Genomic DNA, 26,224 nt, shown 5'->3' on the forward strand with positions numbered 1-26,224 from the left:
GTATAAATTCTTCTCACTGGCAGTTGAGCTATGCTCAGCAAAGTCCATCCACGAATTTGCCTCATTGGTGTCCTCATAAAAATGCAATTGGCCATTGTGCAGTACCTCCAGCTTTGCGGTGTAGATGAGCATATATCTGAGGCTCTCTCGACGCAGCCTCTCTTTAGTGGGTCCAAACGGCACCCATCGCCTTTGCACCAGCTGCATGTAGTCTGGGTAAATAGAGCGAGCATCCTCCAAGCTCACTATCACCCCGCACTCCCTGGAGAAATCCAGTATCTGCTCTCTGTCTTTGTAATTTAAGATCTTGACCGACTTCCTGTAGTAGCAGGTTTTCCATGTAGGAAGTAGGAACGCATCCCTTCTCCTTCGGGCAGCCCAAGAATCCTTACATTATTCCGCCTTGCCCTGCCTTCGGCATCCTCTGCGCGACGTTCCAACTTCTGCACCCTCTCAGTCAGCATAGCAATTTTAGACTGGTTCCCAGCAATGTTGGCACTGGTCTGCCAATGATCGTACATTCTGTAGGCGAAGTCTGACATTTACTGAAGCTGTTTCTATTTTGTGCTCCAGGGACGCATTCAGTGTTCATCTTCCCCCTGTTGACTCCCTGCCATTTTGCAGACGCAGCTGGGATGCACTGCCACCCTCCCTCTGGATGAAAGCCTTTGTGACAGGTTGCCTGGCCTTATATTTGCTGTGTTTGCCCGGCATCAGTAAATAGTGTAGGCAGTCCTGCTCTTGCCATCCAGTTCACTGCCTCTGCAGGTCATTACGCAGCCAGATGAGCAAGGGTGGTCGGGTCCCCCCTTCTCACTCCTGCACTTTCTCTCTTAAGCATCCAGGTCTAGGTGCAATATCCTGCTGCAGCTTGAACTCCACGTCAGAATCCACCCCTCCGCAGATACGCCAGCAGCCCCCTTCTCACAAGATTGTCCCTGCAGCCAGAGTGCAGCCAAGGAGACCACCTCAATCCACTAGGCAGTGTCCGCTACTCCCTGCTGCCGGATGTCGCTCTGCACTCCCAGTCACGCAGATCCCCACTCCTCCATCTGCGCCGTCTAGGGCTTGCTCCCATGTTACGCAGTGCTTAACAAAAGGCTGACGAGGCTGCCCTCAATCCTCTCCACTCCAAGGCCACAGAGAAGGTGTAGTCTCTGCAACTCCTCATTCAGGACTTGGCGCAGGATCCCTGGGGTTCACGCTCCCAGTGCCCCTCAACCGGTCACCCACTTCGTTATGGGATCCACCAGTAGTCTGTCCCCCAGCCTCCTAGGAGCTGCTCTGCTCCCACGTTGTCCCAGCAGGCGACCAGCCTGGTGCTTGGAAGCTGCGCAGTCTCCCCGCAGCGCTTGAGGGCTCCTGTCAATCCTGCATTCATTGAGCCATCAATGTGCCTTATTTGCTGGGGCCAGGTATGGCTGATCTGCTCTCCCCAAGTTGCTCTTTGGTTCTCGCCGCGAAGATTCCCTCACCTCTTCCGCTGGAATCCCGAGCCTCACGGCCCCAACGCGCTCCGACCCGGTTCCGCATCGGGTGTTCCGGGTCTTGGGAGCTTTCCCCAGTCGGCACCACCCCTCAGTACGCCATCCACGAGGGGTGCCTCCACAACTTTGCTGCATCCCTCGCTCGCCGGCGCTGTCCAGCAATACGCTCCAGCTCCCCCTCGGCACACAGTCTCTCACAATCGCACAGCAGGCGCCATGTTGGCGAGGAGACTGCCGTGTCGAAGCCCAGTCGCAGGCTCTTTCCGACACACACATTTAGCAGTGAAAGAAGTTTTTAATGTGCTCTCCTATGCTTTATCGGGCAATCCATGCAGGATTTTGCAGTAGCCTTCGGGGGCCGCTGCTTACTGCATGGCTGCTGGCCACACCCCTTCTGGTGGCATTATAATAGGTATTTTATTTAAATATTATGTGAAACGGCCACACTAGCCCTATTCTATAGATTTCCCTGCCTAACGCAACTAACTAGGGTGCTTGTCTGCTGTGAAGTCCAAAGCAAAATGTCTGTCTGTCCAAAGATAAGCTACACAGACTCTACCACAAAGTCAAAATAACGAAAAGGCCAGGAGAATGACTCCCTTTTCCCGGATAGGCTTCCCCAGCCTCTATTTAATATTCTTAAATAGTTTGTGGCTATTTCTCCTATTAGTTTGTTCAGTTCTCGTAAGGGATTTGCCCATGTCTTTGGTTCCCCTCTTTTCGGGATTTGTATCCCTTCTTGGTGCTTTTGGCCTTAGATTTTCTCTTTTTTGTTTTTCTTAAGTGTCTCTGAAAGTCTCTACTTTTCCGATATCTCTGTGGCAATAGAGTTCCTCTTTTTTGGAATTTCCTATTCTCTGTAATCCTATAATTCGTGTCTCTCAGCTTTCATAACGCTACCGATTCGAACCTCACGGGTTTCACATATCTGACAGTAGTGTTTCTAATGTTACATTGCTGGGTCCTCCCCAGCAGAGAACTATAGTACTCTTTCGTTTCTAGTTGAGCACTCTTCATTACTAGCTCATTCCTCCTTGTCACAGATTGAATCTTGGAACTTGTGTTACAGTAGCAAACAGTGGCTTGATGTTACTGCTCGTCCAAGAGAAGAGGGCTGTCTCTCCCTGTGAGGCCCTGCTTATCGCCACCCTGGGGGGAGGGGAGGGGAGGGTGTTGCATAGCAGGTTCCCCTCCTAGCCTCACATGATTCGTCACACTCCTTTCTTTTTTAGCACTATCTATTTCCACTTCCCTGGAAATCCAGTAGCCTCTTCTCAATCTTTTCAGCAATTGCCCATGTGATTAGAAACGCAGTATTAAGAACGAATGATAAACATGGAGATTTGCATCATGCATTTGCAGCCCAGGAAAGCAAAGGTGTTTGCTTTCTTCCCCTTGAATGCAAATAATCCATGTTAGTGGGTGCTCTGCATGGCTTAATGATAGTACAGCACTTAGTGGTAACTGTATTTTGAATGTGTTTGTGAAGGCGCATGGTAAGGGTGTTGTTTCTTTACACAAGCTCTTTTTTAGAGGTTGTCTGTATTTTGGATGTTGCAGATATTTAGTGTTCTGTATGCGTTTGTTTTAGACAAGTATGTTACTACCCAGCCCATCATCTTTCCGAGGTCGATGCATTGAATTCTATTAAATTGGGTTATATTGATATGTATTGTTACAATGGAAGGAGTATAGCATGAAGAACTAAATAATTTTGAATTTGAGTTAAGCAAATATTTGTATCCTTGCAGCAAAAATTGAAAAATGAAGAACTTATTCGCTTAGCTGAGGAAAGGCGGAAGGAAGCAGAACGGAAGCGGAAAGAAGAGGAAGAGAAACAGGATGCCAAACTTCAGCGATACTATGAACAGGAAACTAGAACTGCAAGATTGGAAATGGAAGAAAAAGTAAATTTTACTAGCAATGTCCTACGTTGCATAGTATTAATTGATTTTCATAATAAGCAGATACATTGTGAAACAGATGTGTTTATATCTGCTTTCCTGTATAATGATACTGTTTTTGTAGCACTTCGCCTTGAAAGGCATCAACATGCTTTGCAATAAATTAAACATCTACACTACTTGTACCAACCTTAGATCACTGAGCGAACCTGGTCTATATTTGAGACATGGACCCAGTGATTCCAGATTATTCTCCTTGTATCTTAGATGAGGAATCTTAAGGTGCTTGCTATATTTCAGTAGCATGTGTTGGAGGGTGGGTATTTGTTGCAATGTGTGCGATTAATTTTGCCATCTAAAAACATTTATGAAATTCTGTCTGCTACAATCCCATTTCACGCCAGCGTATCATGGGCAATTGGCACATGACTTCAGATCACTGCAGCAAAGTCAATGGAAACAATCTTTCTTTGGTAGTTTATCGTGGGTTGTGAAATCTTTCAGTACAAAGGTAATGCCCAATATACTAAGGCAGCACAATACTATGTTTATGTTGAAGATTGGGAATGTGCTAGAAAGTACAAGCTCATCCAACTCGTATTCTACGGTCCATCGTTTTTCCTACATACTCATGCGTTGTCGTAAGGAATTGGGAGGGCACCAAACCCTGTTGCTAAGCACCAGTATAGTAAAACCATACAGCACTCCACTGATGGGACCTCCACTCCCCTGTCAGCCCCTTTTTCCGTGTCAAACTGTAACTCACCATTGCCTTGCAGATGTGCCTCATTGTGCCTAGATATATGTATATATTTTTTTAACACGTTATTTTTTATTGAAATCTGGATCAGCATGAGGTACATCTGATATAACACATCAATAATAGAGCATTAGCATGTTCCATGACATCTGAACTTCATTTTAAACTTCTAACCGTATGCCTATTCATCATAAAGCCACTATTACGCTTGTGAGAACAGGTTAAAGGTAAGTAACGTGAGCTCAGAGAATATAGGGTAAGAAGAGGAAAAAGGGAAAAAAAAATACACAATACCACATTAGGTGCAGTCCGCCAAATCATGTACAACATGCCCATTATCACGGCTTCAGAAGGTGTTTCACAAGTCTTGGTTGGAAAAACATCTGTTCTCTTTCCTCCACATAGTCTAGCAACGGCCCCTGTGTGCGGGAGAACTTTGGCAGCTTCCCCTCAAGCGTGGCTGTAAGCTTTTCCATGCCCAGCTACTCCCAGACTTTTACCCACCTGTATGCTATGTGTGGTCCCTCCACATCTTTCCAAAAGCGAGCCTGTGTGAGTCGGGCTGCCAAGAGCAGTTGAGACCAGTTCAGCCCTGGGACCAGACATTGGAAAGGATCCGTCTTCAGGAGCATCCCCTAGCAGGAACATACGTGGGTCCATGGGGAGCAAGGCGCCAGAGACCTCTCTAATCCTGGATCTTATCTCAAGTCAGAAAGATTGTATGATTGGGCAATGCCACCATGAGTGAGCTAGAGCACCCCTTTACCCACACCCGTGCCAGCATGTGTCTGGGTTCATTGCATGCAGTCTGTGTGGGGATAGGTACCAACGAAAACTAAGTTTAAGGGCACCCTCCCTCACGGATGTACACCGGGAGGTCTTATGGGCTCTACCCCATATCCTTTGCCAAGATTCCCCAGAAATGTCCTCCCCTAGCTCTCTCTCCCACGCCCTCATGTAAGGGAGTTTCTCTTCCCCCGGGATATTTTCCAGGAGATGGTAACAGGTGGCTATTCTATTGGATTGTTGTCCCTCCTGGGCTGTTAGTTCTATTACCGTTGGGGTCCTAGTAGCTGCATGTCTTGCGGCCGGGTTAGTCACCTAATGGCGAATTTGTATATATTTGAATCTTTCAGTTTCCAGGAGTTAGAATTTCTGTTTACATTGTTCGAAGGTTAGGGGCATGTCGTTTTCATATAAGTCTCGTAGTCTTAAAGGTGTTCCTGATGACCAGAGACGATAAGAGTTGGGTTGGGGCCCTGGGGTGAAGGCCGGGTTCTGAGTGATAGGAGAACAAGGGCCCAGGCCTGATGCAAATCCTCCTTGCGAGCATGCTTTGTCTCAGCATCGGAGTGTTGTTATTGTGGTGGGCAAGATAGGATCTTGCTGGTTACCTGCTTCCCTTGGGAGAATGGGAGATAATTCAAGGGGAAATGAGATGTTGTCTGTTCAATGCCGTGCCATTTGGGCGATTCAGCTGTGTCTGCCCAGCTCAATATCGCAGCTACTTGGGCTACTCGTTAATATCTCGGAATTGAAGAGAGCCCCAGGCCAACCTGCGCTTTTCTTCTCATGAGGAGCTTGTGAGGAAGTCTAGGTTTTTTACCCTGTCATACAAATTGCCATATTTCCTTCTGCAGCTCAAGAAGGTCCCGTTCTGGGATCATTACTGGAAGAGCATGAAATGTGTATAGCAGTTTCGGGAGAAGAGACATTTTGACTGTGTTGATTCGTCCCAGCCATGATATCTCTTGTGAGGTCCACCTTTGTAAGCAAGAAATCCTTGGCTTCTTACAGGAGGTTGGGGATATTGGCTTTCATTAGCCCTGCATATGTAGGGGTCAGGGGTATTCCCAGATAAGGGATATCTTTTGTCATCCAGTGGAAGGGGAAAGCGCTCTGGAGGGTTGTCAGCGTGACAGGGGATTCCGACAGGCTCATGCCCATTGATTTTGCAGAATTCACAGCGAACCCAGAGATCGCTGTGAATTGGGCTAGCAAATCTATGAGGACGGGAGAGAGCCGAGTGCATTATTTAGGAAGCAGAACACATCTGCATATAAAGCGATTTTGTGGCATTGCCCTTCAAATTCAAAGCCCTGAATGTTTGGGTGAAGGCAGACCTGCTGTGCCAAGGGTTCCATGGCCATTGCGAACATCAATGGAGATAGGGGGCAGCCCTGCCTAGTTCACTTAACTAGCGCTATGTGAGTGGACAATTGTGAGATGACCCGCACCTGAGTTGATGGAATTTGGAAGTTCGAGAGGTTCAGTCTAGAGAACTTCGGGCCAAAACCGACCCCCCCTTTTAGCACCACTTTCAAGTATTCCCACGACATGCTGTCAAAAGCTCTATGAGCATCTAGGAATGGCATCGAGAGGCTGCCTGGGATCTTGGGGACTAGGGGTATTAGGTCAATTGTCTGACGAATATTATCAAGTGCAGACCGGTTTTGAATGAAACCTGTCTGGTCTTTAGCTATTAATAATGGGAGGACCTCTCCAAGACAACAGGCTATGATTTTACTGTAAACTTTCGCATTTTTTTTTTAGCAGGGCTATAGGACCGTAGGACGTACATTCTGTAGGGTCTTTCCCCGGTTTCAAGATCAGAGTCATGGCCGATTCAAGTAAAAGAATATATATTTATTTACTTATCAGTTGTATAACAGTTCACCTTTCTAAGCAAGTTAAAATAACAATCCTAAATACACCACACCTCTTCCCTTGAATTCTAGACAAGTCAGGCTCGCAAAATGCACTCCAGCAATTTAAAAGGGAGGGAAAGACAAAGTTATTAGAAATTAGGCAACACCAACAGGTAAGTAATCGGCGCAATTGAACAAGAGAGGCTACAAGGTTAAAATCAGATAGAAAAAGCTTAGGGCCAAAGTCAATGGTTCAAAAATCTTTTGCTCTTTTTCCAAAATGGCGGCCGCGTTGAGAGGACGTCTGTAGGGATCTCTCCCGCCGGGCCGTGACAGTAAAGCACCCAGCAAAGCATTTGGAGCTACATATCCTGCCCCCATCGGTCCCGGGAGTTAATTGGGGGCCACGTCTGGGACCACGTCCGGGAGAGTGCTGGCGCAGGAACGGTGGCATTTATCTGAACTCGGGGCGCTTTCGGAAGGAGGAGCTGCGCCGCCTCGGCCCGCGGTGGGGACCCTCGTATCATCCGGGGAGAGGCAGGCTGCCGTTGCACCTGAGGAGTCCAGTGGGCAGCAGGGACCAGATCGGAGGCGCCTGGCGGCGGAGCAGTGGAAGGTAGCGGGCCGCGGAGGGTGCGCCCTGGGGGAGGCGCGGCGACATCTATCGTGTTGCCTGAGGGGGGGCCTTCTCCGGACCAACCCAGTGATCACGCAAGGCCGACAGCGGAGAGGTACGCAGTTGGCAGAACGGGAGGGGGCTGCTTCCCGGGAATAGAGGCGGAGGTTTGGGGACTGGCACGAGGAGGAAGGTGAGGGCACCCATTACCCCCAATTACCCCCCTGGCGCGGGAGAACAAAGCCGCTAGCCGGTGCGGGGGCCCCACACCATCCTGGAAGACCCCTATACACTGGGGGGGGCCAAGCGTTGTCTGCCGGAATAGAGGGGACGTGACAGGACTTTGGCGGCCAGTCCAGACTCCAAGCGTCGCAGAGAGACAAGGCGAGGGAGTAGGACAGCTCATGCTACGGCCTACGGTTAATAGGTTGAGGCCCAAGAGGAGTAAGCGTGGGTCCTGCACAGGAGGGACTGCAGTGGGGACGCTCAGCAGTGGAAGAGAGCAAACTTTAGAGGTGGAGGAGGAGCTCCGGTAAGGGGTCCCCTCCCGACAGGTGGAGGAAGAGCAGGGATAGCGGAGCCTCTCTGGGACTTGGATTCTACCCCAGGTGGTGCAGTACAGCAGCGGGAAGCGAGCTGGTCCGGGGAGTGACTTTACCAGACAAATAGAGACTCCAGGGGAACAAGCAACTCCACGTATACTTGGCACCAGAGGAAGGAAAGCATAGCTCCGAGGAGATTGGACGACCGCAGACGGACCCCGAATGTCCAAGTCTAAAGGGAAAGGGGCGCATTCGGGGCCGCAACCCCAGGCTTCTAAGCAGGACGCACATTTAGTGCAGTTGTGGTCGGCCGACTGCTCTAGTGGCACCAGAGGAAGAATGCAGGCGGAAGCATCCGGGGTTCGTAGCCAGTCCCCCCAGCCGGGAACGCAAATATCGAAGGACATGCAAGCTTGGTTCATAGACCTGCAAGATAAATTCATGTCCACAGTACAGGGCCAGTTCTCCAATATGAGAGAAGATGTGAAACAGGCAGTCCTGGAACTTCGGCAGGATGTCACAAAACTGGAGGAGCGAACCGACACATTAGAAAAGGTTGTGCAAAATGAGGAAGCGCAGCAGTATGGCGAAACGCAGGAGCAGTTGGTGCGACTGACACACAATCTGGAGCTCCAATGCGAGGACATTGAGAATCGGTCCCGCCAATCGAATATCCGTATTAAAAATATGGTGGAGACGGTGGAGGAGAAAGATTTAAAGCATGCAGTGCAAGAAGTCTTCAGAGATATCTTAGAAGTGGAGGATGCCAAAATAGACAGGGTCCACCGGGTGGGCCCCAAAAGAACAGGCGAGCCGGGGGAGCGTCCCAGAGATGTGCTAGTGGCGCTGTCCTCGTACCCACAGAAGGAGATCTTGAGGAAGGCCAGGGGGATGGATCACATAAAGATGAACGGAGTGGAAATGTGTCTATTCCAGGATCTGGCTCTTGTGACTCTTCAGAAGCGGCGGGCGATGGACCCGGTTGTGAGGGAACTGGTGATGAAGATCAGGTACAAATGGACCTTTTTTTTTTTTTTTTTTTTTTTTTTTTTAACATAGTTTATTATTAAACTTTTTGTTATGACACATCATGATTTACAAAACAATTCCATTACAGCCTCAAGAAGCCCACCCCTCCCTTCACATGATCTTTACAGTTGAATGGCATCGAGGAAGTTTATCACTGAGGATATTAGGTGAATTGAGCTCCCACTCAGTATTCGGTACCACCAATCCTCCATGTTCTCATTTCTCGGGGCGTATTTGATCAGGTGTACAGATCTTAGGGATCGAAGTTTGGGGCAGGCGACTAACAAGTGTTTTACTGTTTCGATGTCCTCGTTACAGAATCGGCACCGATTGTCTCTGGTCTCTGCGTCTTTTCTTATTAGTAGGATGTCCTTAGTTCTTATCGCGTTCATTCTCATTTTCAGAAACCGATCACGGTGATGCCTCGAAGGAAACTGTGACAGGTACTTTGGCATCTTGTTCATTTTATTAGCAGTCGGTCCAAGTTTGGGTGCAGCTGTCTGGCTTTCCAGTCTTGCTATGTTACCTGCCCATGACCATTCTTTTAGTTTTCTTTTGGCTACTTGTGGCCACTTTAGCAGCATTTCTTCAGATATCTTTGCGGCTATCATAATGTCAAATGCCTTCTTATACCATTTCCTGTATGCGTCTCCGGCAAATCTCATGTCTTTGACTGCTAAGATTTCATATGCGGGTTCTTTATTTGTTAGTAGCGTCTTTCTCAATAGTGCCAGGGATTTCCATAACACGGTTGTATACAGGTCAACCAAGGCTAGTTCTTGTCTTATAACGGTAATTGAAAGGCAGTTTGGTAGCCTTAGTACTCTTTTCCAAAAGTGGCCCTCCATTTTCGCCCAGATTTTATGATCAAGGTTCCATCCAGATTCGGCTCCGTAAGTAATAGATGGAATGACTTTTTGCAAGTAAAACAACCGGATCGGTATCAAGGAGAATTTTCCATAAAGGTTGTGAATTCGCAAGCCCTGTACTGCCAGGATCTTTATCCGGAGCTCCATATCACGGACCCAACTCTTCTCACATATCGAGGTATTAACCATGATGCCCAAATATCTGATTTCTGTGACTTCTTCGATTGGATGTATTCCGACTCTCCATCTAAATGGGTGTTTCTTCTCTCCTTTATGAGACCCGACTCTCATGATTTTGGTTTTTGCAGTGTTTATTTTCAGGTTGTTGGTCGACATATATTGATGTAACTTTTGAAGGAGCTTTGCTTTTGGTTTATTTTCCTGGGAGGGAAAGCCGAGGAGGGTTACGTCCTGCGAAGAGGGGCTGCAGGTGATGCGCATTCAGGAAGACGATGGAGCTGTTAAGCGTCAGAGACCCAGGTAAGAACCTCGCAGGAAACCATGGGAATGGAAAGAGGTCCATAGAAAGAGGAAGTAATCGGGTGGAGGGAAGCACAGATAGCAGCAAGAGAGGGACTATCATAGGTTCCGAGCCCCCGGAGGGGAGGGGGGTTGTTGCAGGCCTGAAAAGGACCATGAACATAGGAGCTCCAATAGACTCAATGATTTGCGGCCCGGTGATGGCTATTCCATTGGAATCACTGGAGATTGAAGGTAAAGCAGGGTTTAGGATCCCCTGCGAAGTTATTCCCGAGTTTTCTGAGGGGCAGGTCCAACGAGCAGCGCGCCCTAGCAATCATAGGTTCCTGGGCCTGCCTCGGGACAGTTGTTGGGGGGAATTCAAGTTCTGGGGAGAGGGATGGGCAGTTGGGGTAAGGAAGGGGAGGGGATCTGGAGGGCAGAAAGTGTGTGGGCTCCATAGGGTGAATCAGCATTTGTGGGGGTCACCGCCCATGGGGAAGCTGAAAATCTTAACGTATAATGTGCGGGGTCTAAATGCCCCAGTTAAGAGGAGGAAGGTGGAAGAGTTTCTGAAAAGGGAGAAAGGAGATATCCTGCTGTTACAAGAAACGCACGTCAGGCTCCAGGATAAAGCAAGGCTGAGACTAAGAGGTTACAAACGGGTAGTGCAGTCCAACGCGGCTGACAAAACAGTGGGGGAATTGATAGCATTCCATGATGGGTTAAACCTACAGCTTTATGACACAAGTGGACAGAATGGGGCGATTCGTATTTGTTAATGTCGCCATAGAGGGCTTGTATCTCACCTTAGCCTAGGTCTATGCTCCAAATACGGGACAAGATGGTTTCATGAGGGAGATTTTGGGTAAGCTAGAGGAGTTAGCAAAGGGGAGGTAATATTGGGGGGCGATTTGAAACTGGCGTGGAATCCCGAAGTGAATAGGAGCACAGGGGGCTCTCAAGGTCCAGGAGCACCTTCTAAACTCTTGCGCTAGATAATGAATCATCTAGCACTATGTGATGTGTGGCGTGAACTCTGGCCACCAGAGGGAATACACTTACTTCTCTCATGTACACAATTCCATGTCAAGGATTGATTATTTTTGGGTAGCAGTGGGGCTATTGGGGGTGGTCCGAGAGATGAAAATAGGGCCCATTTCGTTATCCGACCATGCCCCTCTTTGGCTGGAAGTTAAAACGCCAGAGAATAAGTCAGGGCTCTGGAGATGGAGGCTCCCCCAGGAAATATTACAAGACCCAGAGCTAGGGAACACCATTAGGGAGAGGATAGAGGAATTTTGGGCCCTAAATGACACAGGTGATGTTAAGGAGGACATAGTGTGGGAGTCCTTTAAGGCAGTTATGAGGGGGCATTTTATCGCTTTGAAGGCATCCAAGGACAGGCAGCGGTATGCGTGGGAGAGGGAGTTAGAATTGAAGGTGGCAGACATCCAAGGGGAACTCACACGGAATCCCACATCATGCCTGAAAAAAGCGTTATGGCATGTGCAGGCCCCACTGGATGTGCTACGCACAAAAAAGGCGGAGTGGAGTCTCCTTCATCTTAGACATTGGTATTACATGAAGGCCAATAAAGCTGATAAATATTTGGCCACGCAGCTGACGTCCAAGCAGCAGGAACTATCGATCAAGAAACCACCGAACGACCAGGGGGTGACCCTTGCCCGTACGAGAGACATGGGGGAGGTATTTAGGGATTATTACCAGAAGTTATTTTCCTCAGGCAATCCAGATAGTTTGGATCAGTACTCATACTTGAATTCATTGAAATTACCCCGGTTAACAAATGAAGAGAGGGAATCCCTGGAAGGTGAAATGGGGAAGACTAGATACGAAAAGCAATAAAGGGGCTCCCCGTAAATAAAGCTCCAGGCCCCGACGGCAGCCTTCTATAAGAAATACGCAGACTGCCTAATCCCCTTTTTAGCGAAATTATAATAACTTCAAGGTGGAGGGAAATGTGACACAGTCCATGAACGAGGCCAAAGAGTTGGTTTTTCACAAAGCAGGCAAGGACCCGCTGTTTCCAAACTCGTATCGCCCCATAGCTCTAATCAATTTGGACTCCAAAATGTATACAAAAATGTTAGCAGCAAGACTGTCCCCGCTACTCCCTAAACTGATTGGTAAGGATCAGTCGGGCTTCATTGCTGGCCGGCAAACTCACGATAATATTAGGCGAATAATTCACTTAATAGAAAAGATTGGGATCTATCAAACTCCGGCAGCTCTCCTGGCACTGGACGCCGAAAAAGCATTTGACCGGGTAGAATGGTCAATGCTGTTTCACACTTTAAGTGGCTTGGTGTTTGTGGAGCAATTCTTGAAAATGATTAAGGTCAACTATAACACCCCCTCTGTTAGGATAGCATTGAATGGGGAAGGTACGGGCAGGGTGGAGTTATCGAGGGGCACCAAGCAGGGATGCCCGCTCTCACCGCTGCTGTACACTGTCTTCCTTGAGCCACTGTTGATAAGACTCAGAACTTTCCACGATTACAGAGATAGAAATGGTGGGTGCCTGGCATGGGGTGGTCGCGTATGCGGACGATATGCTTGTGGCCTTGTCGGATCCTGCTCAAACTCTCCCAGAGGTAATTCAGGAATTGGAGAAATTTGGGGTGCTTTCGGGATTGAACATTAACAGGAGCAAGTCGGAGTTGCTAATCCTGGCTTGAGAGGGTGGGGAGATACAGAATGTGGCAACATCTTTAAACCTGAAGGTAGCCAGCAGGGGGATACAATACTTGGGCGTTAACCTTACGGACAGGATAGACGGCCTGTATGGGGGAAATTTTCCGGCACTTCTGGCGAGAGTCAAGAAGGATATGGATCGTTGGAATCCGCTCGCGATATCCTTGTTTGGGCGCATGGCATCGGTTAGGATGACCCTCCTCCCTAAGCTACTATATTATTTCCAGGCTATCCCGATTAAAGTTCCCAACTACTTTTTTAGAGCATTATCTAAGTCAGTCTCCACGTTCGTTTGGAAAAAGAAACCCCCCAGAGTAGCTAGAGGAGTACTAACCGCACAAACCCAGGATGAGGGGCTGGCGCTCCCGCACCTGCGAAGGTACTACTTTGCGTCGCAACTCTGGGTTCTAAAGGAATGGATGGGGGGAGGGACAAAAGATCTGGGCTGCACAAGATTGAGCGGTGGCAAGATCCCCGCTGGAGGAGTTTTTATGGAAAGGGGTACAACACAGACACCCTAATCTGTGTATTAGTAAAGTTCCACGGGCCACATTGGAGGTCTGGGATGACCAAACACGGCAGGGCACCCTGACAAGTGTGCCAGGCCCATTTACACCCATGTTCGGGAACCCGGATTTCCCTCCAGGAATGGAAAAAGGGGCGTTTAAGAAATGGGAACAGGCGGGTGGACGAAAATAGGTGAATTGTTTCAGGGCCAAGAGGTCAGTTCGTTCGAGGTCTGCACCAAATATTTACGACTTCAGGAAGCAGATAGATATAGGTATGACCAGCTCTGTCACTGGCTGTTGTCACCTGACATCAAGCGGGTGGCCTCGAGGGATTTTACCCCATTTGAAAAGTACACCATAATGAACTCGGGGGCGAAGAAACTGGTGTCAACCTTGTATAAATTTGTGAATGTACAGGCAGAGGATGTTCGATGGAGTTGCATGTTAAAGTGGGAGAAGCCATTGGGGGAACGCAGCAATAAACTCCATTGGAAGGAGCTCTGGGGGGGTATTCCTAAACTGACCCGATCTATCAAGACAAGGGAAATGTGGGTTAAGGTTGTTATGTAATGGCATTATACGCCGGAGCGGTTAAATGTGATGTTCCCAAACACGCCCAAATTCTGCTGGAGGGGTTGTTGGGGGGTGGGCGATTGGAGGCATATCTGGTGGGACTGTAAAGAGAATCAGGGCTTTTGGACAGACGTGCAGTCCCATATGCAGGGGATGTTTGCAAAAGTGGCCCTGGTGGGGGAGAAGGTCTGGCTATGTGGGATAAGAGATCAAACTACCAAGGAATATACGAAGAGGCAATGGAAGAGCTTTATGGGTCTGGTTTTGAGGCATGGGCTGCTATTGCCTAGAACTGGAAGCATCATGACCCACCGTAGGTTGAAGAAGGTTTGGTCACTAGTTACAATGGAAAAGTTGACACACAATTTACAAGGTATAAATGGGTCCTTTGCGAAGGAGTGGGGGCGGTGCTGGACTTACTCCAGTCAGACTATATGGTGCAATGGTGCCCACACAAAATCAGGATCCTGGATTTATTCGAAGCTTGAGGAAACTCCACAAGAACACTGGGGATGTCCTTCGGAGGGGGTTGGGGGGAGTTGGGGGGGGGGGGGGTGGTTGGGGGATGCAGGGAGTTGGGGCAATGTTGGTATGATTATTTTTTTCTTTTATAGTGTTCATTATGTGAGAACAATAAAAACTTATTTAAAAAGTCTTTTGCTCAAGATAATAGGTTCAATGTAGTTTGCGGTAAAGTTCGTGGCACAGATTCCCTACGAGGTTGGTTAGTTGGAAAGATAGTTCAATGAGAAGAGAAGGACAAGCCCTCGGATTGGAGAAAAATTTCAAACACCTTCACCGCAGCTGAGCGAAACGCACAACCGGATTTGCACAGTACCTTGAAAGGGAGAGGGGGCTGTAGCTGAGGAATACATTCCTGGTAGTTCCTGCAGGCTCACGGTTCATGAAGCGACTGTTGGACTGATCAGAGGTAGGTAGACTGGAGGGTCCTGCACTACCCAGCGAAGAAACCAGCAGCAGCGCCAAACAACGAATAAAAGGTGCGCTCCTTAAAACCCAAGCAGGGTCCAACCTTCCGAGCTATCCGGTCCACTGTAGCTCTGTACCGCGAATTCGACCAGAGGAAGGGTCCTGGCTTGTAGTTTGGGCAAACTGGTTGGTCCCACCAGCTCAAGGGGAGAAGTTTCCTGGAGGATCTTCTCTGTCGTCGTATTTGGAGATTCGGACCTGCAGCAGGGTTTCACCAGGAGGTTCAGTCATTGTAGGGGTCCTCTTCTTCCAGTTCCTTGTTGATTCTTTCGTTCTAGTGGCGAATCTGTCTTTCCAGTGGCGACTCTGTCTTTCCAGTCCCAGAGACCTGCTTTTTACGTAGTTTTCCCCCATTCATACAGCCTGGCTGTCAATCACACAGAAGGGTGGCTGGGCTGGCAAGGCCAGTCCCCTTAGCCAATCAGACAAGAGTGCGACTTGAGTTACTAAGGCAACCCATGGCATGGGTCCGAAGATCCCTCCCTCACATCCTGCCTACCTAGACTATCAGGCGCCTTAAGGGGGCTTCTGTTCAGAAGCCTGCGAAAAGACAGCAAACAAAGGAGTCATCCGAGGTTTGGTGCGCAGAATAAAACACGAGAAAGACTTTAACAAAAAGAAATGGCAACTAAACCCAGCCGGAGCCAAAATAAAATGTATTTGGTCAAGAGGTTTTATGTTCGAGGCTAATATAATAGCCTAAAACATTACCACGTTATATAAGATAATCGCGGTAGAAAAGTTAGGGTAGATACCACTGCCACCAGCCAAGTCTTAATGTTAAGGGAGAGAAACAATGCCCCAAGAGGTACAGACAAAAAAGGGATAGGAGTTAACCCTCTCCAAAACTCCATGCAAGATGGGGTGTACTGGGTCTGTGGTTTAAAGTGACTATATAAAGTTAATGGCAACTTTACCTGTTTCTGGGGGACAGTCAGCCCCAGAGAAATTGAGTCTCAAAGACAACCCTGTGTCACTGCACGGAAGTTGCTGTGTAACACACACACACAAAAAGTGGTGCACATGGATTAGTGAGGCTCCAGTGCCTAAGATAACATAAAAAGTAGAAATACACATAGCAAAACACATGTAAGAGTGGGGAAAAAAGGCTCACACTCTTACCAGGTGAAAAAATAAATCCTAGAAATCCAGCAAAGCTGCTGGGGGACTCTTTATGTAAGTGAAATCAACCATTTATGAGAATTCTCCCTAACACTTACCCACATCCCAAACTGTATCGTATCCCACAACTCCTGTGTCGTTTTCGCTGAAATATAACTTTATAGCGTCCGAGACGCGGGATCAAATTAAGGGATCTTCCAGTAGGAGATCGTTTAGCCGCCAAGGTGGCCGGATGGGTGGGGTTGCCTGTGAGGGGGGTTGGGGGGGAGTGTAAGCATTACCGGGGACGTGGTCTGACAAAGCATTTGGGAGAATTTCGATGTTGATTATCAGGGGTATCAAAGTATCAGAGACAAAACATGTCCAGTCTAGAGAATCCTCTCTGAACAGCCGAGAAGAAGTTGTTGTCCCATTCTTCCCGGTGGAAAAAACGCCATGTTTCTATAAAAGAGTGCTCACGCAATAGTGTGGTAAGGGCTATGAAGTTTTTCTCGTCATTGTCAGTTGGGGGCAATGTTTTATCAACTGGAGGATTAATCACAGCGTTTAAGTCCTGCCCAGGATCTGTTCTCCCTCTGCATGTTCAGAGTCCTGGATAACGACGTGAAGAATAATTCCTGCTGGGCGTTTGGAGCATAATGAGACCAAGGTCACCCTACGTCTGAAGAGCATTGATACCACCAAGACATGCCTCCCCATCTCGCACCACCTTAATCACTTTTAAGGGGGTGCCCTTACGCGCCAGAATGGCGACCCCATGTTTTTTCAGACCACTGGAAGTGCAGAATTTTGTAGGGTAAAGCCTGTTGTTCAGGTGAAACTCATCTGCGGGTTGGAGGTGGGTTTCTTGTAGAAACAAGAGCGCGGAGTCAAGCGTCGCCATTCTGTGAAACAATGTGTTGCGCTTCAGGGGGGAGTTCAGGCCTTGAACGTTTAGAATGAGCCACTTAATATCCAGCCATTCTGTGGTCACGCAGGCCTTTGTAGCATGCCCAAGAAAACTCCTCCCTCAAGGTAAGGGCCCCACTCCAGGATCTCCTTGCCCCATTCCCCCAGATTCAGGTGTTTCGCTTATGTGTCGAGGTGTTGTGAGGTGGTGGCATGGCAATGGGTTCCAGGCTAAAACCCTCACCGAGGTACCAACACCATACAATATCCAGTGAGTGGCAAGTCGTGTCTGGGCCCGTAAGGTAGGCATTGTGGTAGAGTGCACAAAAAACATGGTTAAACTAAAACAAACAGAAAAAAACATACATGCCGTTACAGGTGAGGCTCCTAGTGGCCTCATTTTCTTAACCAACATTGACAAACCGTCAATAGAGGCGGGCGTAATCCGCTCAGGGCGCCCGAACATTGATGTCTTTCATCTCCTCCGTCGTCTGAGGAATATATTTGCTACCTGGCAATCGTCGCAAACTTCTTACTGGTTGAGCAGTTTTCCTTGCAGCCCTTGGGTCGTGAATGTCCCTAGTCTTGCCGGCTCAGAGAATCGGTATTGATCTCGTCAGGCCTAAAGTTTGAAGACGTCTCGGGTGGAGAATCGCTGGGCTTTCGGCAGGTCCTGTGGTTTCCTTTTCCTGATGTGTGGTGGAGCCACCAGTGGTTTGTTGCAAGTAAACGCCTACCGTGGCTTCCATTTCATGGCGTCTGCCATCTGCGGGAATGCAGTTGCTGGCCAACGCTCAATGTTAAGTTCTGGCCAGTAAGGCAGCTTTCAGTTAAAGCTCTTGGACCATGAATGGCTAGAGCTTTACCAACTGAGAGAGGCTGTGTTGATCTCTCTAGTCTTAAGGCATCTCGTGTCAGCGGGGAGTCGCGTCAGTGGATTCTGTGGTTTGTTTCCTGGTGCGGGGTAGGACCGCCTGAGATTTGTTGTGGCTCTATGCATTCCGTGGTTTCTGCTTCCTGGCGAGGGGGTCGTCCCAGTTGCTGCCAGCCCCTGGGCCTCCCCCGTTTATCTTTTGGTGTGGGATGATAGTCCTGGCTTACCATCTCTTGATCACGTGATCCCAAAGTGGCAGAGTTATTAGTTTGTCATGATATCTTTCGCTTTGTCCTCTGAAACAATAGAGTAGTGCTTGTTATTGAGGTCAAAGGTCAGTTTGCATGGGAAACCCCAACAATAACAAATCTTTTTAGCTTGCAGCCATGTCGTCGCCTTCTGCAGACTTCTGCGGCTTGCCAAGGTGTATGGGGAAAGATCTTGAAACAATTTCAGTGTTGCTCCACGGAACTGCACTGGCTCTGTTTTTCTAGCCACCGCCATAATTTCTTCTTCTGGCGAAAAAAGTGCGCACGAGTGCGGACATCCGGGAGGAGGTTTCCCTTCTGTTGGGCAGAGGAGTATACGCGGTGGGTCCTGTCCAGGATCATTGCGTCTGACACCGAAAGGCCGAGCAAGGACTTGAACAGTGCGCTTACATAGTCCAGTAGTTCCTGATCAGAGACTTGCCAGGGAGGCGGACGTTGTTCCTCAATCTATTATCAAGGTCAGCCTGCTTCACCCAAATATCTTCTAGGTGCTTTTCAATGATCCTCACTCTCCCCGGAAGTTCTTCACTGTCATGTGTTTGCTCGCATGTTATGTTCTCCAAGTCGCTGACTCTGGCTTCATGCCCACCAAGATGCGCATACAGGTCAGCCAGCGAGCGGGCCAGGGAATCCTTAGAGGTTGTTTTTTTTTTTTTAATTTGTTTTTATTGAGTTTTCAAATTAAACATTCACATGAACAAGGAAGTACAGAGTAAGAATATCATTTAGAATAACGACGAGTACCTGTTCAGGTCAAGTCTCTCCTGTTGGTTAAAAGGTACAACTAAAGAGCATACATAATCAGAAGAACATGGAGAGACCAACAGTGTAAACAATTATGTCCTCCCTTTTCCCCCAACAAATTTAGAATTGATACTCCCTCCCCCCTCCCCCCTAGAATGGAAGACTGGTCATTTGGAGATTTTGGCATCATGGTCAAGTTATAGGTTGTGGGTCAGGGTTAAGTCAGTGGGGTTCAATTATGGGTGCGTCCATGAGGGGGGTGTAGTTGTGTGCCTGAGGTGGTTGCGTCTAGCGGGGTGGGGAGAGATGTATGGCAAAGTGATGGGAGGATAGGCCCTGAAAAAGGGGGGGTGGTCCGATCCGGCACTCTTCAGGGCCGAGAGCTGTCTTCGGACTGGGTTGGATCTGCCGTGGACGTGTATGCATTCAGAAAGTCGGACCATAACAGTTCACATTGTGACGCTCTACCATGGAGTGATGCAGTTATCTTTTCCATCGTGCAGAGATTTAGGGCGACATTAATCCATTCTTTCTTGTTCGGAGTCAGCAATGATTTCCATTTGGTCGCTATTAGTGCCCTTGCCGCAAGCAATAGGTGGGGGACTATTCCCTGGACCTTCGTCCATTCTCCATCCTCCGCCTCAAGGCTAAATAACACTAGTTGCGGGGTCAGAGTTCTCTGGATCCCATCCGTGTGCCTTATCCAGCCAAGGACCTCATCCCAGAAAATCTGGACCTTAGGGCAGTCCCACCACATATGCCAATAATCAGCTGTTTGACCACATTCGCGGCAGCAGTGGGGGGGCGATGATTGGTACATCTTTGACAGTCTATGTGGGTCGTATTGCCAACGGTGGAGGAGTTTGATGGAGTGTAGTTTGTATTGGTTTGATATTGAAGTGCGTGTGGCCATGGTGCACATTTTGTCCCACATTTCGTCTACAATTTCAATCCCCATATCGTTTTCCCATCGTGTTCGGAGAGTGTGAGTCGACCCAGTACCGCCCTCCAACAGCAACTTATACATTATGGAGATCAATCCCTTTCTATCGGTTTTGAAGTCTAGCATTTTTTCAAATGGGGTGAGATCTCTGCTCAATTTATCTTTCCACACCTCTCTCGTCAGGACTCCTTTAATTTGGATGTAGTGGAAAGCGGAAAGAGTTCCTATGTTTAAGGTCTCCGTTAGGGCTGGTAAGGTAATGAAGGAGTCAGTGCGTACAAGTTGGCCTACCTGCTCAAGTCCCGCCTCGTACCAGGTTTGGAATCTTTCTACGTTGGGGATATGGTTGTTGATACCTGGTGACCATAAGTGGCTCAGTGGGGACGGCCACGTTGTAATGCGTGTCATATCTACTCCCTCTCTCCAGATGTCCCACAGAGCTACAAATAGTGGGTGGTCTCTCGTTCTTCTCATCACCCATTTCCGTGGGGCCCTGCTTAAGGCCTTTCAGCATCTCTTCAAGATCACTTTTGGAAAGCGACATATTTGGGGTCATTGACGTTGCCGGGGCCGGATCGATGTCCGCCTCCACTGACTGCATTTGTGGTTCTGTGACTGCCTGGGGTCTCAGAAAGCCCTTGATTCCGTGCGATTTCCCTTTCCCTGCTGTCCCAACCGCTGACAGCGTTTCTTCATATTGTTAGGGGTCTGCAATAATGGTTACCATATACTTGTAATAGGATTGGGTTGTCCAAGGGAGGAGGTAACCCTCTGACTTAAGTTGCCCCGGTGGGTGGGGGGGTGTTGTATCAGTGTTTTATGTTCTCCCTCTTGCATCCTGTTCCGGTGTTTGATGCTAGAGACTCTGTGGTTTGGGGGGGCACCCCCACCCCTGCTTGCGCCTGGCCGGACAAACCTGCTTGTTTGCTTCAGATTGCCCACTCAGCCGTAGTTGGGGTGTCCAGCAGGTTCTATCACATTGGTGACCGTTCTCCTTCCTTGCGGACTCTCGGTGGCCCAAGGGGCGAGCAGCGGGGGCCCAACAGCCGCAGAGTCCCCTCTGCTGCTTGGCGGCCCCACAGCGGTTTCAATGCCGGCTGGGCCTCCAGCGGGGAGCGAGAGAGAGCCTGTTTGGGTGGGTCAGCGTACCAGTATTGTTGATGTGCTTGTTCCCTCCCCTGCCTGCGTGGTCTTCTGCCCTCTACCACTCTGCCCCGGACCCCCGCTCTGAATCTCCGGCGCTCAGCGCGGCCCCCGCAGAGTCCCCTTGGCTTTGCTGTCAGAAAGCCAGGGGCTGCCACTCGCCAACTTTCCCGCCGCACCACCCCCTACTGACCTCAGAGGCCAAAGTGGCCGGGACATCCAAGGCACAGCCGCTGGGCGCACCGCTCTGTCAGGATTGCAGCCTGCTTCTTGCAGGGGGTCACCATCTCATCTTCATCCCGGCATGGCCCCAAACGTAGGTGCAATGTCTTTTCCACCCCTTGTGTATCCCGGAGAATGCTCGACTTCATCTGTGCAGTCAGCGGGGAGTGCGAAGGGTTCCGCACACATGCATCAGCGGCCATTGTTTTTAGTGTGCCTTCTCCCCTGTCAGCTTGCCACCGCTCACCGTCTGTCACTCCTTCTAGCACGGGCCAAAACCGGGCCGTTCACACAGCACAATCTATATATAATCGTGTACTCCTGAGCAATATGCACAAGCAGGGGAACGTTTACGGTCCATATGTAGAGCATGAAAACCAAAGGAAGGGTCACCACCAAAGATTGGAAAGGAGGAACAGAAAATCACATGGGAGATTAATGTAGTATTAACAAAGGGGGGGAATTTTAGGAAGGAGGGACGACCTTCCCAGGCCCCCAAACGGTTTCGAATGAGGCAGAGGCCTAGAAGTGTATGATAGGGGCCCAGGGAGGGTATAGGCATTATGGGGGTGGCGGCAGGGGCTGTCGTGTGGGAAAAGAAGTGCATATTGTAGGTTTAGAGCACACTGGGGATATGAAGCCATCTTGGGTTATAGCAGCCATATTGATATCGAGGCCTAACGCTGCATTGCAGCCGGGATTTAAACCTACTTACCTTATCTTCTCCACGGAGATAGTGACTAAGACAGTGAGGTATACTTCCTTCCCAAGGTTGTCAAACTTTCACAGATTTTGTATCTTTCCGGGTTCTGCTCTCTAAGGCATAGTGGAAGTTTCTCCATTCGGACCAAAAGAGGGTTGTCAGCTGTTTCGTCTCTCAGATTGGACCTTACAAAAAGGCAAAACAGGTTTTTGTTGGTTATACTGGGTCTCCGGGAGGCAGAGCTGTTACCAAACAGACCCTGCCCAGATGGTTAGTCCTCTACATTTTGTAGTGCTACTATCTCGTGGGAAGGAAGTGCCTGAAAGGCTCAGGGTCCCAATCTTCCAGAGGCTTGGTGGCACCCTATGCTTTGCAGAGAGGTGTCACTTTTCTGGACAAGCGTTACTGCCTGCATCCTTAATTGGGTCAGGACACCGGTTTGGGTAATGCATTGCTCCAGAGTGGCCTTGTGTACATGGTGATTTCTCGCTCTCCTCTAGCTCCTGTGCTGCTTTGGCAGACTTTCTATGATGATGAATCTGAGGGAGAAAGGTATTGTTCTTTCCGATGGATTAGTCTTGTCTCTTTATAGATTCCTTATTGCCCTCCCAACCTGTACCCCTCATTAGTTTTAGCTCGTAAGCCTCCAACAGTCCCGTGGTCTCTGATAAGGTAAGTACATTGGAAAAAGGCTGAACTATGAGGTAATGGGTGCAGCCATCTCCATGTATAGCACCCATGATGTCACATCCTAGTGATGCAAATATTTTTTAAGGCCAGACTAACACTGGATAATGCATTTCTAAGATGAGGAATCTCTGGGAGGAAATTCAAATCCATATCCACCGGAAAGAACATCGCACAGAGATGAGGAATATGGTACCTTAAAATACTTTAATATAGACAACTCAGTTAGGTAACCCACTATGGGTTGCACACTACTTTAAAATCCCAAGCAGACTGTTATTGACACAGCACCATACACTACCACTTCAGAAGTCTAGTCCTATTCTGTACCAAGCCTCTCGTAGTCTTTTAGGTGTTGTAAAAGGTTCCTGAGGCTGGAGGTGAATTAGCTAGGACGTCCCACTCAACTAGTGCAGGTAGAGTACTGAAGTTAAGTTTGTGCAGGGAAAATGAAACCATGCGAAGTACAGGCAGAATGGTCTTAAATCAAGTTATATGGAATAGTGGGGCAGCTGCCAACGCTGGGGTTCTCAAGGATGACCCAGAGAAGTACTGTCTTGGACACCACCCTGGGACAGCCGTGGATAGCACTAAGGTAAGCAGGACTTTATTACCAATGCATATCCTATGGAGAGGGGAGGAGGTTCAAGAAATATAAAGGTTCTCAGGCCCCTGAGCCCCTAGGAAGTTAGAAATGGTCCCAGGTGACAATAAATTGTTGAATCAACTTTGTATTTGCTGTGCAAGGTTGTATGATCGTAACTTTGATGGCTTTCCCTGTCTGTCATCTTTAGATTCCTCTGGAGACCTCATACGGTAGGGGAGGACATCCAGATTTGGTTCCACTACGAAGATGAGATTTTCACAGAGGCACTTCTTGCAATGACCCTGGACGGAGTCGGTAGGTACTCTGCAAACCGACAATTGAACTTTGCTCGTCCTCCAGACACAGCTCCTGGTTAAGGGCCTCAAGTGGATTTCCAGAATCCTAGCAGAGCGTTGAGGATATCCACGAAGAGTTTGTCATCTGACTAGCTGGAAGCCCTTGAAAAGACAATTGTCTGGTTCCAGACCTTGCAAAGGATGCAATGATGCACGCTCCTACACCCGTCTGGATATGTCCCTCAACAGGATAGGTGACTAGTTGGTCTCATCAGTCTTGCGTAGGAAAGCACCTCACGGAGGTCTTGCCTGTCAATTTGAAGGTAGCGTTTGAGATGCTGTAGGATTGGCTGATCCAGTGCTGATTTCTGCAGAAGTTCTCTGGCATCCTTGGTCATCGTTTTCCGATCTCTTCAGGTACAGTGTTTGACTTGGTTCCTGGATCCAGCGCATCTCCATATATCCAGAACAAGGGCTAGGGGATGACCTCAGTCCTACAATAAGGACACTTTGCAACATTCAAACTTGGAGGTGGCTTTCCAGTAGTGGACAGCCAGCCCCACAAAATCTGCCCAGCAGCATCCAAGCCCCTGGAGGAATGTGGATTGGCGGTAGACAACCCTCTGTCTCACTTCATGCCAGCGCGCATGCACGCGAAACACCTTTATGGTGTTTTCTTTTTGATAGTCTTGTGCACTTTGCATTTTACTGTCTACGCAAATTAGAGTACCATATATTTTAAAATGGCCATGCCATCAGATTTCCCTTGGCCATATTGTAGTTTGACCTTCTTCCTGCCCTGGAGTGACTGGGTTTTCCATATATGGTAAGCCGTTTCCCAGGGAAAGCGCTGGCTTTTGAGGTCAAACTGGCAGCCTCTCTGTAGGCCTGTTGAGGAGGCTGGATTTGTATGGACCCTGTCCATGTCTGTGCCAGTGTGTCTGTTGTTGGGCAGATACAGTGGTCAGTGGCTGTCCCTGATTGGACAGCCCATGCCAAGTTTGAATGTTGCCAGACCGTTGACATTGATGGGCTGGTGCAACTCCAGCATGGATTCTGGACTCCTGCTGCCAATATCCCATCCTCATGAAGAAGAGTGGCCTTCTGAAAACCAGGAAGATTGCCAGCAGCCCTTTCTTCACTTGCCCAGTGAAGACCTTAATCAGTGCGTTGACCCCTGGACCAGTTTGAACAATCTTTACCAGCCTCTGCTAGAAGATCCAGCTGCTGGAAGTGCTCAGAACAATCCTAGGCCCATCCTCTGCCAGACATTTGTCCTAGGCTCGCTGCAATGGTCACCATCCTGATTTGTGCCTTGGGACTCTGCTGGTCCTCCGCTTACGGAACAAGAAGCATTCCCCTGAAGTTGCAGCTCCTCACTACGAAGAGGGGCCGTGCAGGACCAGTTTTTTGTTTTTGTTTCCACCTTAAGGACTTTCTTCAAGTGGTCATTGCTGTCTGCATCATGTTCTGGGGGTTCTCAGAGTTAGGTGATGGAGTGGTTGTCCAGCAGTTTGTGTGTCCTGGGTGTCCAGCTGCATTCGTTCGTTACTGTAGATTTCACCGAATACCATTTCACCTAATGAGATTTCACTGATTATATTTCACCGAAAATGGTAGGGGAAGTGGCATATGTGTAATGCAAAATGGGTGGGTTGTTGGTTAGGGGTATAAGTTAGGGTGGGGAGGCAGCGGGGTGTCTTCCCCCCACATTAATAAAAAAACAAAAGTAGAAAAAGTTAAAAGTTCATTTCATTTTTTCTGTGAAATCTACATTAGGTGAAATATTTTCGAAGAACGGGGCCTGGAACCATGAACTAGCAGGACCCAAAAACCTGACTCCTGAAGTGACAATTGCGCTCGAGACTTCCTTAAACGGAACCAGGGCACGAATACAGAAGGCCTATCGATTTCAGGAACTTCTATGGTAGTCTCTGAATGAATCTGAGTACAGTGAGTGCGTAAACCTACTGTGAGGGTGTAGGAGAAGGAGACTGACAAGGTTCATGATTTGGGCTGAAGACTTTTATTAATACCCAAAGACCTGCCCCTATTTCTGAGGGCATTACCCTGCCTCAACCTAGGAAAACTCAGTGACCTGTCAAGGTGTCTGTCAAAGTAAACATTTTCTCTCTGTCCTCTGTCAGTAACCAACTAACCCTAACCCTCACCCTCAGGCTGAAAACGAAATTAAAGCTTGTGAGTTGGGGGGCCACCAGTGGGCGCAGCTCGCCAGATCCAGGGCAGAAAAGGCCCCCCCACACCCTCTCCATGTGGCCTAAGAAGGTGGGAGAGGGACAGATATCCTGACTGTCCCCCGGCCCGGCTTTCAGCCCTGTTGGCGATCTCCATGGTCTGATTTCTGAGCTCCCAAGGTGTCGGTGTGTCATCGAGGAGTTTGGTAGCGTAGGTGCCACGGGGGAAGCAAGGAGATGGTGCGGCAGACAGGCCCCAGTGCCACTGTTGGGAGCTCCCCATCCCCCCTCAGTGTACTCCCCTCCGGGGGGGGGGGGGGGGAGCCGCTTCAGTACAGCGACAGTGGGCTGCACAGGAACTTGGCAACGCCGGAGCGTGATTATTATGGGAGTGCAGACTGAAAGTGGAGGCTTGTACCGTGCAGCAGGGGACACACAGCGCCCATCC

The 26,224-nt window shown here is 48.9% G+C and overlaps 1 protein-coding gene across 4 annotated transcripts in view; it reads left to right on the forward strand.

The window, feature by feature from the left end:
- The window catches only part of CSPP1 (centrosome and spindle pole associated protein 1), a 1,841,309-nt gene that overhangs the window by 1,229,094 nt on the left and 585,991 nt on the right, over positions 1–26,224 (forward strand). For all 4 annotated transcript variants that reach the window (XM_069621145.1, XM_069621146.1, XM_069621148.1 and 1 more), the window contains one exon: positions 3,239–3,394. In XM_069621145.1, the coding sequence (XP_069477246.1) occupies positions 3,239–3,394 (156 nt within the window). The remainder of the gene's footprint in view (positions 1–3,238; positions 3,395–26,224) is intronic.

The sequence above is a fragment of the Ambystoma mexicanum genome, chromosome 5q (assembly GCF_040938575.1).
Source record: "Ambystoma mexicanum isolate Mex_15411 chromosome 5q, UKY_AmexF1_1, whole genome shotgun sequence".
NCBI lineage: Eukaryota > Metazoa > Chordata > Amphibia > Caudata > Ambystomatidae > Ambystoma > Ambystoma mexicanum.